The sequence below is a fragment of the Micropterus dolomieu genome, linkage group LG10, assembly GCF_021292245.1.
Source record: "Micropterus dolomieu isolate WLL.071019.BEF.003 ecotype Adirondacks linkage group LG10, ASM2129224v1, whole genome shotgun sequence".
In the NCBI taxonomy this organism is placed as follows: domain Eukaryota; kingdom Metazoa; phylum Chordata; class Actinopteri; order Centrarchiformes; family Centrarchidae; genus Micropterus; species Micropterus dolomieu.
The window spans coordinates 20,647,355-20,662,316 of NC_060159.1; the positions used below are offsets into that span (position 1 = coordinate 20,647,355).

Sequence of the window (14,962 nt, forward strand, 5' to 3'; positions counted from 1 at the left end):
GCGCTCAGTGCTTAGTGTCCCTCTAATTGGGTAGTAACTTGATAATAATGAGGTAATATAGGTTGATGCTTTGACAATATTGTAAGCTACCATCAGCGAAATATGTTTAAAATCACATGAAAATTTTTGGAAGTCAAAATTGATAATATCCATATTATTATGTTGAAATTAATCCTCCGTTATGGTCTAAAGATTCCCTTTTGTTTCACGATAATACTGTACAAATCTTCAGCTCACTCACTCACACCTGGATAAAGCGGGCAGCATTGTGAGGATCATGACTGCTACTTTTTGAGGAAGATGTTGTAAAAGTTCATAGTATGCTGTCAGAGGTTTTTCCACAGAAATGAAGAGATATGAGATAAGACCTTCCCATGAGCTTTTCTCTGGAATAAATACTCGACTAGTTTCCAGTTTTTTAATGGTTGCTGATAAGGGTCAAGTCCAAATTCCAGTAACATGACTGCCAAATACAAGCTTGCTCTCTGTTCTTGTGTGATAAAGTGATAATTATTGTGCTTTACCGCAGTAATTGGGAATTGGTGTTAGTTCGTGCCACTGCATGCAGAGCCAATTACTATACTCAGTGTTGTTGTAATAAGTCCAGCATGTTACATCTCTCTCTCTCAGAGCCATTCTGAGGCCTGTACTACGAAGGGAATTTAACTCGAGGGTATGACAAACTCTGACTGCCAAATTTGTTGTTAAAGGGTAATTCAATGAATAAGATTTTGGTTAGTTTAGTCCATGTTCGCATAAAAGGGGCGTCTTAGGCTATGCAGGTATAGATTTATTCAAAAATGTGCATGCTCTGTATTTTCCCCAGAAGAATGCCCAACGATAATCTCAGAGTATGAGAAGCGTAAAAAAACGTAAACGGCCAAATCTTGGCAGTGCACTGAGCGCATTTGTAAGTAACTTTACGGTGTTCTTGATGTAATTCTCTATTTTATCTTATTGACTTATATTTTATTTGTAACATGATTGAGATGGAAAGGTACAACTGCGTATTAGGGTCATTGTAGGTTTAAAAAAAAAAGGGAAGAGGTGTAGTTATCTAAGGTAAAATTAAGTGGTACATTTATGGGAATGATTTGAGAGAAATAGCCCTTTTGTGAACATAGAAAGTCTTAATATTGTATTAGATCTTTGAGTTCAGCTCATTATGAATGGGGGCAAAAAAATTATAATTTTGTTAACTATTTTTTATGTACACTAGTATAATATTGGTACAAAAAAGATTTTAACTAATAGTACATTTTCCCCATATTCCTGACTAAAGGGGAATAGTGATAAAATATAATACAATATATAGTAATGTGTAATGGGGGAAGAAAAAAACGCTGCGTGTGATGGACATGCTGATCACCCAGCAGGTGTTTAAATAACATGAACATGAAGTAACAGCTAGTAAGAATCAGTGCTAACATTAGCAAGCTGGGCTAACTGAGTGCGTCTTTCTAGGAGGGATAAAGGCTTCAGTCCTCTGAGACTTGATAATGAATTAAAAGCTGAAGGAATCACATCCTTAAATTTCGGGTTTGTTATTGTGAAAAAAGTAAATTGCTCTTGATGCTTAGGTGATTTTTAGAAATTATATTTAATATTACCACTCTATGATCCTGTGGTTAGTTCATACTAGAATGTATAGAAAAAGACTATAGTACCATTTCTTTTGTAGAAAAGGAAAACACTTCCAAGCTAGATGCTGATGATTTTCATACCAGCACCAGAATAAAGAGAAACCAGAGTGAGAGTAGGTCCTGCGAGGTTGAGCCTTGCTTCCTGCACCATAGACATAAGGGGACACATTCATCATACAGACAGATGCAGATATGCAGATAGTTACACTTCATAGCTAACAAAATGCTGTTACTAGTGATTCTCTATTAAGAATAGTAAAGTCAAGATCAATGGAAGTTTAAAGCCATTGTGAAGCTGTGAAGCATAAATCAGTTTGAGAAGAAGGCTGAGCATAGAATCAACATGAACTGATAAACAGAAAATTACAAATACAGTCACTTTGTTGCACCGTCAATTCCGTCAAGTCCGTCTGGGTTTGAATACAGTTTTGAATATGTGAAGTACATTCAAAATAAAATGGGTTGCTGCTCTTTAAACTTTACATGTAAGCACATATTCTTATTGACATACAGATAATCTAACAAGTCTTTTGTCGGTGCTCTTATTCGAATGGACGAAGGTACACATAATTGTATCGTTGTCCAACCGAGAAACACGGGTAAACAGGCTCAGTGAACTGAATGTTCTTGAAGGTGTAGAGGTGACTCAGTTTGTCAGAGACTCTGTAGTAGGACAGAGTGCCAGCAGGCCAGTCCAGAAACACTCCAACTCTTTTGCAGTCAGAGGGAAAAGCATCGCTCCACACCCTGCCATTATGATATGCGTGAAGTGTGGATTTCAGAAAGCCATACTGGCCAAAACACCACGACATGGTATTACTTCCAAGCTCGCTCTGTGAACTGTCTCCTTTTCTTTCAATTCCCTTGTATGCAACACCTGTGTAAACAGATTCATAGAAAGAATTCCTCCATTCTACCTCCCAGTAATGGCGCCCCTTTAACCTCTCTCTGCACATCACCTGAGGACGTGCACCAAACCTCTCTGGGTGATCAGGATATCTCTGCCACGCTCCACATGTTGCCTTTTTGTTCTCGTCAGACAGAGTGAGGTAGTTGTTCACAGTGTTTGGGTCCAGGGTGAGATCACAGGCATCTGATGGAGAGAGCAAAACAATGTGTGTTATTAGTAGTAGTGTGACGCGATCTTGCGATTTTATAACATGCCGATATTTCTTCATAGGGCAAAAGCTGTCTCTGAAGTGCTGTCACCCACGCATTAATTTTCTCACACAGTGAAAAACAAATGCACAACTGATAACGTCAACTCGCTGTATGAATCATCTCCACCCAGCTGTGATGGTAACGAAGTGGACTCCCTCTCACTCTGCAGACAGTTTCTGAGTGGTAGATTTTAATAATAAATAATAATAACAATAAATAATGACATTAGTCTCATAATATTATGAGACTTTTTCAAAATGTCAGAGAACACAGATATGTGGGAGTTTGTGAATGTTTTTTTTAACATGAGCAGAGCACTTTCTGAAACACTGAGCTATTTATTTAGTTATTAGTTTACAACTGAATTAAAATGAATTAAGTTATAATTGAGGTAAACAGATGCCAAAATGACATTTAAAGATGTTACTTGCCAAAACAAAAGGGGAGGGAACTAAACTATACACTAAATCAGGAGTAAATCATGCCTGCATGTGTGCTGACTCAGCAGGGATGATCTATAACAAAATTTTATCTACAGGAGAATACATACTTGAGACTTACTGCATTATATTCCATTATATTTTTATACTTTGAATTGTCATCTGCCCCTGAATATTGTGTTTTCCTTTATATAAATAATTTCCACCATAAAGTGGTGCCAGAAAATTCACCTGATTGCAGTTAAATGCTCCAAATGTTCATATAACTTGGCATTAAAGATTTCTTAAAAATACTATTAAAATGTTGTCCCATTCTCGTGAACCCAATATTGTGTCTCATCTCGTCTCGTGACCTAAGTGTATCGTCACACCTTAGTCATTCTGATAATCAAGCAGGTTTCTGGGGATTAGGAGGCATGAGAGGAATTTGTAAACAGCATTGTTGTCAAATAATAGCATGGAAAAGTACTTACACCAGATCAGATCTCTTCTGTCTGTGATTTTCTCCACAGGAGGGAGGTCAGGCTTTGAGAACTCCTCAGAGACCAGAATGCCCTCCTTGTAATGGTAGATGGTTGCTCCTGTGTATTTCTTATTTGCTATGGCTGCTATAAGGAAACGGTATCGGCTGTTGTTCTTCAGTGCTTTGGCAAGATAAGAGAAAGATTTGGCTTTTTCTCTCATTTTGGTTACAACTTCTTCTGAGTAGTACCACGGACTTTCATAGGTACTTCCTAATTTATGTGAGTCCAAGTAGTCGGCCATCACATCAAGGTAGGTGTCCCCCCTTTCCATGGAGGTGAAAAGAAAGCACAGAGCATCCTCCACACCGAGAACTTCTCTGTCCAGCTCTGACTTATTGTGGACAATCTGTGTTCCCTCCATCTTTTCTACACAGGACCTGATGATGTTGATTTCTCTCTCTTTGTCTTCCATCCACTTGCTTAGTTTCTCATGACTGAATGGTGACTTGTCTCTGTCTTCAAGGACTTTTTCTGTTGAGCTCTCATCTTCTTTACCTGCTCTGATCGAGGTAAGTTTCTTCTCCATGGTCTGTTGGAGTTTAGTTGCATAATCATTACACAGTTTTTGGAAAGTGCTTAACTCTTCTTGAATCTGTGGTAAATTCTCCACCACTCTGTCGTCCAGAGAATCGTTGCATCTCATTCCCACTTGACTTAAATCTTCCAGAGCATACTCTATCTTGCTCACTAGTCCAACACTGATCTCTCTCACCAGCTCAGCAGCTTCTGAATAAAACTTCTTCAGTGGCATCAGCCAGACCTTCAGTGGAACACTGTTCTCTCCCTTTTCTCCCAGCAGCTTTGGAAGTTGTATGTAGGTCTTCACTGCGTCTTCAAATGTTGCTGGGTTGCTTTCAAGAATGAAGTCTCCGTAGAATTTGCAGGAGAATTTCTCAATCAGGTCTTGTTTTTCTTTACTCAGCTTGAGTTCAACTTTCCCCTCAACATTACATTTGGGGATCTTCTGTATCACAGCTTCCATGCTGCCCTGAAAGTCCTGAACGCTGCTGGCGTCTAACTTCTCACTGTCAAACACAAAGAAAGCGTTTGCTCCATAAAGGATGCCTGTGACTACATGAGTTGCAGAGCTCTTTTGAATAACATCTATTTGTTGTGTGTCCATAGTTGTAAGGTGAGTCATTGACAACTTTCTGAAGTGTGTGGTAGCTTTGTACTGACACGTCACTCTGCTCTGATTCTTGAATTTCTTCGTATCATTCAAATACTTGGCAGATCCTCCAACTTCAATCAGTCCACACATATAACTGACCTTCAGAGAAGCATCAACACCCAGCAGAGAGGACTTGGATTCAATGGAGTCAGATGCAGACGTGTCAAATGCACTGCTGTGCTGAGAGCTTTCAACTGTGTTCTTTTTTAGAGTTTTATCATCCCACAAAGTCAAACCTACAGAAATTGGAAAACATCAGTCATCTGATAAAGCAGGAAAATGAGTTTGTTAATATAAAGTCACACAGAGCTGTTGCATGTTGCAGCTTCTAAAATATTTGTTGCTGTATTCATTCTCTGACATGAACCTAATTAATAAAGGACTTATAGAATTGAGGGTGTAAGGTACAACATGAGTGCAATAATATTACTAAAACTTCCTGTAATTGCCTTGATACTTCAGATCAAACATGGAGGATTTAAAATCTTCTTACAATATTCAAACTTTGTAAGTAGTAAATAAAGGCCAGCAAAGTGTGTGCATGTGAACGTGCATGCACATTATGCGCGTAACAGTCGTGCACGTGAACACATTTTTGATTAATTAAAAAAAGTATTAATCAAAATAATTTAAAATTATATAAAAAATTAATAATAAAATAAAATTTAATTACTAATAAAAATAATAATAATAATTAAAAAAAAAAAAATTGGGGTCATAGCAAGGTTGAACAATAAAGACATGGGGGTGTGTATTAGGGTGTGTCCGGCCTCATCCTCTATTAGGTGAGGGTCGCACACCAAAAGGGGAAGACGGGTGTGAAAAGGGGGGTTTGTGTATACGGGATGTCCAGTGTTATCCTCTAAAAGCGGATGTTTGGGAGTGGCTTTAGCAATCGGTTGTATATATAGCGGGCTAGTTTTTAGACTTACATCTGACCGAGAGCGTGGAACAGTGTGACTGAACGATTTTTTGGGGTAAATCTGTATCGGAAAGAGCTATTTTCGTGCTGAACAACAGCGCCATCTTTGCAGCATCACAATCATGGACGTCGCAGGTAATCAATTAGGAGTAATGACTCCAAAACAACGTATAATTATAGATCCTGTTGCAATGAGTATGGCTCCCAGAAAGAAGACTCCCCCAACATCATTGGCTGATTTTCTGGACCGAAAGGCTTGGGCGCCTCAGTTTGAATGGGGAAGATTTTAGAATGTCGGGATTCTTGTTTGAGCACGGAACAGTTCATCTTTATACATATATTTTATAGAGAGCTTGATGAAATTTTTCTTTGTGAAAGCACACCACACATTAGTTTTTCAGCCAAAGACTGGAATTACTACAGAAACAAAGTCTGTAAAGATATGAGTGCTTCAAAAGGAGGCTATACCGCACAATGGTGCGGGTCTGTGCCTGGAGAGATCTACCGTGTAGAGACAGACCTTGAAGTCTACGACCCAGAATCCTACATCTTTTTTAGATTGTGCAAGGACAATTCTATCATTCAAAAGGCAAGGATGGGAACCCCAGAGCAACAAAGGTTACCCCTACTCTAAAGAGTGGGAGACGTGGTTCAGCAACGGCTGGTCCAGTGGGGAGAATGGGATAGAACCCTTGAAATCTTCTCACACATTGGTATATTATTCAGATGGTATAAACCTTATGTCAGCTATGTAGGAATCAAAAGAAAACTTTTTGGTCCTGAGGACAAGCAAGATGAACAACAAACAACACCGCAGACAACCTCAAAGACCTCCACGACGGGGCTGACGGTGACATTGTTCTAATTAAAATGTTTTGTGCAGGTACAAGGACATGTGCAGCGGGTGAGGATCTATCGAGCAGCCCTAAATATTTATATATTACTCCGGGACGATGATAACTCATTGGTGTATGACTATGGCAAAGAACTGGGGAAAAGAAATTTAAGATCTTGAGCCAGCTGCTCTGCATCCTCCACAGCAACTCTGTGTTGTTGGTGCCAACGTGTGAATGCAGTATTCGAGACATTGCAGCAGCTGCTCTACAGATTTGGCTGAGGAACCCTTTTCTCATTGCTTCGCTTAAACGGGTAGTTGGAGTGGAGGACAGTGTGAGCACAGTAGTTAAGGAATCTCTGGACATCTGCAAATGACAGCGGATAAATATGCAGATGTGAAATCTACTCTACTCGATATAGCAAATGTTTCTCCTGTGAACGATAACGATTTTCATACGTGTCGTGTTTTGTTTTTGTACTTTTAGCATTGATTTGTGTGTTTGAATGCTAACCAGAAAACAACATGCCGATGTTGCTGATGTGATGTACTGCTTAACTGAATCTTTGGTTTGTAAAAACATAGGTGGTTGTACTGATTTTCTGAAAAGTGTATACTTGTAATCATTGCTGACGGATATGTTGCGTATGTTGTTGGAAATACAATACTTGAACACAGACGTTTACCTAATAGGGTAATACCCATAGGCCTAGAGGATCGGACCCTTTAAGATGGAGAGCTGTTCCAGTACCTCTTGAACAGGGCTAACTCGAGATCTAACACAGGTCATTCAGCTACCTTAGCAGATTACAAACACACGTAAAAATGGATACAGAGGATTTTTTGTCACCCTGCCCAGCAACTCGTCTGCATTATTTTACCCGAGCAATACAATAGCAAACTTAAGAACAAAACTATCCGAGCCTTTACACTTTAAATCAGCATACGAGGTTGGTTTGATAGAAATACAATATCCAAAAACATGGAAATCGTTTTCATCAGAAGACTCAAAATTTGTAGTGGTAGTAGAGGTAGTTCTATCAGCGACACAGGGATTCTATACAACAATGTCACAGATAATAGCTGAACTAAACAGTTGTTTATCTGAAAACCACATGGGTCACATTGAGCTTGATTACAACATTACCAACAGAGTTTGCATTTTGCCAACGAGAGACGTAGAATTAACGTTTCTAGGAAAACTTGCACAAAGGTTGGGATTTATCCCCGGAGCGGCTTTTAAAATTCACGAGGGAATTGCAATGTTTAGATCTCAACCACGAACTAACACAGTGTTGACACAGATGCCGTATTTGGCGCCACATCCTGCCGATGTTAACGTAGGGATGTATAATATATTTGTTTATACCGATATTGTTGATCACCACAATCACCTTGCAACGATAGGGGATAGTTATGTCCCTCTTTTAAGAATAGTACATACAGTATATCGGGGCCAAACAACCATATGATCACAAATACTTATGACAGACCACACTACCTGAGGCTCTGCAAAACACACATTGACAGTATCGAGATTTCTCTCAAGTCAGATCAGAATCAACATATCCCTTTTACGTACATCAAAGTGATAATAAAGCTACACTTTAGACCCGTAAAATATCAGTATTAGACAAGGAGCAAACATGTACCATCCATATGCTCACAATGCGGACAAGTACGTAGCATATTATACAGCCCAAGCGGGTGGTGATTTACCAGGATACAGCGGGCTCGGTGCTCAGTATGGTGCAGGGTTAGGGGGTATCTTTAGGGGTTTAGATTAGCATTCCCCTTATTCAAGAAATTATTTACATTTGTTGCCCCTCATTTAAAGACAGCCGCTGAAAACATAGCTATGAATTTTATTACTAATGTCACAAACAGACGTCAAGAGGGGTCGGATATAGAGGCCGTGGCCCCCCGACCAATAAAACGACCTCCTGGGAAAAGAGGGAGTTCCCCACCAAAGAGGCGTAGCCGAACAACAAATAAGAAGACCCATACTAAGACTAGAAAAAATAAACAAGCAAGGAGAAGCAAGTCGACAAAACGTCAGAAGACAAGAGACATTTTCTAACAAGAATGTCGTTGGAACCTAGCCTGTCACAAGAGTGCGTCAAGTCGGAGCTAGACCTGTTTATGGTGCCGTTAACACAAACAAGTATTGAGAAATGCATCTACGTTGAATTCCCTCCTCTAGCAGCGGTATCAGACTCTGCACCCCATGAATTTTTCATTCCAGCTAGTACAGAGGACTACCTGGATCTAAACAATACATTTCTGTACACGCGCGTAAAAATCACCAAAGCTAATGGCGGAAACCTGGATCAAGCAGACGAAGTGGGCTTTATCAACTACCCTGGATGTACAATATTTTCACAGGTCGACATATCGTTGGGGGACCGACTCATAACGCAATCATCAAACACATATCCTTACAGGGGTATAATAGAGTGCCTTTTGAACTACGGAAAGGACGCTCTTAAGACACAGTTTGGATCCGGACTATTTTGCATGGATACAACAGGTCATACGGATGACGCGACGGCTGGAGGACGCAATGAGGGACTAGTTAAAAGAATGGAGTCCACACAAGGCGGCCGCGTAGTGGAGCAAATTCCCCTTTACATTCTGACTTGTTTTTTCAAGACATTAGTCAGCAAGCCTGTTTGTAAAGAAAGTCACCGTATCTCCGGCTGTTAAGCTAGCACACGCTAAGGCATTAATGCATGGCAACGTTAAAAATCCCATAGAGAGTCTGTCTTAAAAATTTTAGCGTCCCAACGGGCACTCAATCATCAATCAAGAAAATGAATTCTTGGGACAAATACCTAAATTTATTGTAGTAGGATTTGTAGATCATGAGGCATTTACAGGTAGTTATGCGCGTAATCCATTTACATTTAACCATTATGATATAGAGTTTTTATGTTTATACGTTGACGGCCAACAATATCCTTCAAAACCCTTTCAACCCAACTTTACCAGAGGGATAGCCATCAGGGAGTATCATCAATTGTACTCGGCAACTGGAAAGTATCTTAAAAACAATGCTATTGTTGCGGTGACAGCCCGGTTGTTGGTGAGTGTCCTGTTTCTCCTTTCCTCCCTCGCATTCTGGTTTCACAGCTATGGCCATAACCTGTGACGAGTTTTGTAATGGATATAGTGTGTTCTGTTTTAACCTGAGCCCTGATGAAGGATGCGGAGACCATATGTCGCTCATTAAAAACGGTAGCGTTAGATTAGAGGCTCGTTTTAGAAATCCGCACAATAAATGCGGTTATTTACGCCACATATGATTCTATAATTGAGATATCATCAAGAAGACAGGTTCTCATTGACTTATTCTAACTTTAATAAACGATATTATGAATACGATAGAACTGTCAAAAGTACTTGATAAGGTAGTAAAGCCAAGCGTCTTTCTTGGAGTACTTGCTAGTGACCAGCTTCTTAAATCAGTTATTAAAAAGAGACCCGCCATGTTGGTGGTAAGCACAGACCCCTCCCACCAAGGAGGACAACACTGGGTCGCTATCTATATTGACAAGCAGGGTGTTGGATCATTCTTTGACAGTTTTGGGAACTCTCCGGTATAATCACATTTTCCTGAATCCTTTTCTGTCTTTCTCAACAGTAATTGTAAGTCCACGCAACATTCTGTTAGACAAGTGCATGATGTGGGTTCTATAGTGTGCGGTCAGCATTGTGTGTTTTTTCACACATGATAGAGGGTTATCATATGACAATGTAATGACTAAATATAGTAATAAACGAGTTGCAATGATTTTATGGTGTGCAAATTTGTGAAAAAAATATGACCCTCAGTTGTATGTGGTCAAAATAATTATGCAGACTGTAACCAGTGTGTCCAAGTATCAGATTCTTTTAAATGTGTATAATAATATTAGAAGTTGTGTGCCATTCATTATCAAAATGATTTATAGATTGAAACGTGTACAACAATGTTTTTTGTTATTATGGTGATATAAATAAAAACACTTATTGAAAAAAAAAAAAGTTATGTCTACGTATTTATTTTAAACCGATAACGATATATAATAAAAAAGTTATCCAATCACTCAATTGCATTTTAGGAGATACAAAGGGACTTGTTTCATTGTTTGCTAATCGATGTCCTGTGGTAACAAGAGGTGTAGATGGCGGTCCAGTAATAAGAGGAGAAGATTCAAAAGTCTTTGTCTTCTCTGCAATTTTTCTTTTGACCTGTTGATTTAGTACAACTGATAAAGTTATATTCAATATAGCCAACGATTGCAGATATTCATCCCAACCTGTAGGTCTCTGGCTGTCAGACACGTTGTGAGAAGCAGTCACTCCTCTTACCGTTAAACACAAACTCCCCACGTTCAGTCCATGCAGATATGTTTTTTGAGGAGGACATTTTATCCAAAATATGCTGAGCTTTATTCCTGCTGTTTTTTGGCATGTTTTTTAAAACTTCTTCAAAAACAAAGTCTCTTTCTTCTTGATTCTTATGCTCTGAAGAGTGAAAATCCTCAGCATCAACCGGCATTGACAAAGTTAGTGTGTTCTGGTCTTTTTCTCGTTGTTTTACCATGGTGAGAAATCTCTGCAATGCGATGGAATATTTTTTTTGCTTTTTCATGAAGATGAAGTCTTTTGATCCAGAATGTCAACGATCCAGGTCATTTTCAACAGTTTCTCGAATAGACTCGTGTGCCGGAGATCTTCTTAAAAGATCAAGCTGTTGTTAAGGTACCAGAAAATTTTTTTGTGAATACTCCATAGTCATCTAAGCTTGTTTTGAACCAATAAGACTCGTTATAACACCGCCAGACTGTTTAAGCAGTGTCTTCTTTTTGAGATCAGGTGTCTTAGCTTTAAAATCAATCATAAAGTAAGGAACACTCGTGGCATCCTCAAAACAATCCATAAAAAAATGACTCTTCCCAGGAAACATTTGTCTAGCCATTAGCATGACTTGGTATTTATCTCTGGGATTTTTAAACAAAACAAGATAATTGTTATTCAAATTAATAGTACGGCTAACTTTGCCTTGAAAAAACAAATTCTGAACTAGGTATAAACAACTTAAATTTCTATGATGCACATATTTTGTAAACACATTTTGGACCTCAATGTTATTGCTAACATCACTCATTAAATCATCAATAATCAACAAATTGTTTTTATCAAAAGGCAACAATGTATCATCACATAAAGAAGATGGCAAGCCATTATATATATAAGCATGCCGGCACACCGACATATTAGCTCTTTGCTATGAAGCAAGGCACTCCAGGCGGGGCGAGGTGTGGCGGGCCGACGCGGTGTCTCGTTCCCCTTCTCGGTGAACAAGGGTTACATACGTAACCCAAGACCTTCCCCTTTGAGGAGCGATATTATGTCACAGAACCACACTCGGGTGGGCCAAAACGGGGCTACCAGCAGTAGACTGACACCGTCCTGACGGACCCTCCAGAACCCCCTGTAGCAGAGCGACTGGGGGAAAGGCATACAGGCGCAGCCTTGGCCACGTCTGCACCATGGCATCCAGCCCTACTCCTCGCTGGGGGAGAGAGGGAGAACCACATGGGACAGTGCGTAGTCTCTTGAGACGCAGACAAGTCCACGTCTATGGGGCCGAACCTTTCGCATAATAACTCCACTACCTGGGGGTGGAGTCTCCATTCCCCGGGCCTCAGCCCCTGTCTTGACAGCAGGTCTGCTCCCTGATTCTGGGTCCCAGGGACTTATGTCGCTCTGAGGGACAGCAGTCTCTGCCGGGACCACAGGAAGGTCTGATGTGCCAGCTGGCATAACGCGAGCGCAGACCCCCCTGGTGATTCAAATAGGCCACCACCGCCGTGTTGTCGGTCCTGACAAGAACGTGGCAACCGTGGAGAGCGGGCAGAAAACTCCTCAGAGTTCTGAAAACCGCCAACATTTCCAGGCAATTTATGTGCCAAGAGAAATGATGCTCCTGCCAGGAGCCTCTCGCAAAGCGTCCGTCCATGACCGTGCCCCACCCTGTGAGTGAGGCGTCTGTCGAAATAATTGTCCGGCGACATGGCGCTCCCAACACGGGACCCTGGGACAGGAACCAAGGCTTCCTCCATAGTGACAGGGAACGAAGGCACCTGCTCGTAAGCCGTATCAGACGGAATGGATTTCCCCTGGGGGAGAATTCCTTGGATTTTAACCACCACTGCAGGGCTCACATGTGCAGCAGGCCAGACGGGATTACGCTGGACGCTGCCTCAACCTCTGAAAGTGTTTCACAGTGATGGTACGGCCTAGCTTCACTCTGGTCACCGAGGATAAAATGGACCCGATGCGTGCAGGCGACATGTGGACCCGCATCGCCGTCTAGTCCCACACCACCCCTAGGAACGTAATCCGTTGGGCGGGGGTCAGCACGCTCTTCTTCGCGTTGAGCCGCAGCCCCAAACGCTGAAGGTGGGCGAGGACAACATCTCGATGCCGAACCGCTAACTCCCGAGACTGAGCCAAGATGAGCCAGTCATCGATGTAGTTTAATATGCGGATGCCCTGGAGCCTCAGAGCCAGAGCGCCAGAGCTGCATCCATGCATTTGGTGAACGTGCGAGGAGAGAGTGCTAGGCCGAAAGGAAGAACCCGATACTGGTACGCCGCGCCCTCGAAGGCGAACCTCAGGAACTTCCTGCTAGAGGGACGGATGGAGATGTGGAAATATGCGTCTCGCAGATCTATCGTGACAAACCAATCCTCGGATTGGATGTGACTGATGATGGCGGGGATGGTGAGCATCCTGAACCTGAATCTCCTCAGAGATTGGTTCAGGGACCGCAGATCTAAAATCGGAAGCAAACCTCCGTCCTTCTTGGGAACTGTGAAGTACCGGCTGTAGAACCCGGACTCCCTGACTGGCGGGGAAATGAGTTCTATGGCCCCTTTCTCCAGCAGAGAGCGAACTTCTTGTCCCAACACCTTGTTCTGCCCCGCGTGCACCACAGTCCAGACCACCCCGTTGAACTACTGCGGGGGGGGGGTGTCCCTCTGGGCTGGTGGCCGGTGTTATGCGTAGGGCTCGTCTCTCTTCAGCCGTCACCGTCCTGGTACCAGACCGGCGGGGGAGATATTGCTGAAACGCCTCTCACTGCGTTTCAGCGTGCTGAAACCTGCTGATGACAGCATCCACTGCCTCGCCGACATCTGAAGGAACGAAGCGAGGGTGGGAGAAAGATAGCTCGTGAGCGCTTCCTCCACCCAAGGCATCGTTCCGTAGCCGTGCTGCTTAGTTTCTGTCACGCTGCTGTAGTCCAGCAGAGGGGACACAGTCAGCCGTGCAGAACAGCTTTTTTTTTTTTTCTTGGTCTGTGCAAATCAGGAAAGAACGCAGGGTGGCGCTCGGGCTGCAGAAAAGCTGATAGAGGTTACTGCCGGCCCGCAGCTCCTGCCCCGCCTCTCGTAGCTGGATGCAGTCTGATGACGTCGGCCCGGCTCCCGGAAGTCATCCTCCATGATGCTAAGCACGTCTAGCTCCTCAGAATCAGACTGTGCAAGCCTCTCCAAACTCATACCTCGGGCAGAAGAAGCCGAGAAACGGACTCCCGAACGTGGAAGAGAGGAGGCGGAGTCAGCAGATGAGGAATGGGAAAAAGCCTTGGCAGTCCCGATTCCCTCGGAGATGTCGCGCTGGGCGCCCCATGACCGAAGCCGCCACGCCGCCTCAGCGACCACCGGGCGCGAGCCACGGGGAGAGCACATCTGGTCGTCTTCGGAAAAGAGAGTCGCACGGGACCTCAGCACCCTCAGGGGCAGGGCCTCGCAATGGCGGAAAGCAGCCCCCTCGAGAGCTGCCTGGGCATGCAGCATCCCCAGACAGGAAACACACAGGGCATAAAGGGAGGAGAGCCACGGAGCCTCTTTTCCTATGGTGCAAGAGTGCATGCATTTGAAATATTTGTTACTGAGAGTTTTAAACCAAGAACGATAAACACTCACGCACGTATTTGTAAACATCTTGTGAGAGACATCTGTTTTGTGTTCTCACGCTGAGTTAAATCAGGTTTTGTAGCTCCTCTGTCAGAGTTTGACTCCTTTTCTCCCCGCACTCAACACGTATTAATATTAATTCTACTAACCATTTATAGAAAAAAAACACGCATGCATTAGAAACATTTGTTACTGAGAGTTTAAATCAAGAACGAAAAATTACCACGCAGGCATTTGAAACTATTGTTACTGAGAGTTTAAATCAAGAACGAAAGATAACCACACATACATTTGAA

General features: G+C 42.3%; 1 protein-coding gene across 1 annotated transcript; it reads right to left on the reverse strand.

Annotated features, from left to right (window-relative positions):
• Nucleotides 1-2,185: 2,185 nt before the first annotated feature.
• Nucleotides 2,186-14,438, reverse strand: LOC123978244 (neoverrucotoxin subunit beta-like). Its single transcript, XM_046061410.1, has 3 exons — nucleotides 14,252-14,438; nucleotides 3,718-5,175; nucleotides 2,186-2,736 (listed from the first exon to the last, which is right to left on the reverse strand). The coding sequence occupies exons 1-3, from the start codon at nucleotides 14,436-14,438 to the stop codon at nucleotides 2,186-2,188; spliced, it is 2,196 nt and encodes a 731-aa protein (XP_045917366.1).
• Nucleotides 14,439-14,962: the final 524 nt, after the last annotated feature.

Coding starts and splice junctions, on each gene's coding strand:
- LOC123978244 (XM_046061410.1), bottom strand. CDS start 14,438: ATGTGCTCTCCCCGTGGCTCGCGCCCGGTGGTCGCTGAGGCGGCGTGG. Junction 5,176..14,251: donor CTCGGCTTCTTCTGCCCGAG/GTATGAGTTTGG, acceptor CAATTTCTGTAG/GTTTGACTTTGTGGGATGAT. Junction 2,737..3,717: donor CAGAAGAGATCTGATCTGGT/GTAAGTACTTTT, acceptor TCTCTCCATCAG/ATGCCTGTGATCTCACCCTG.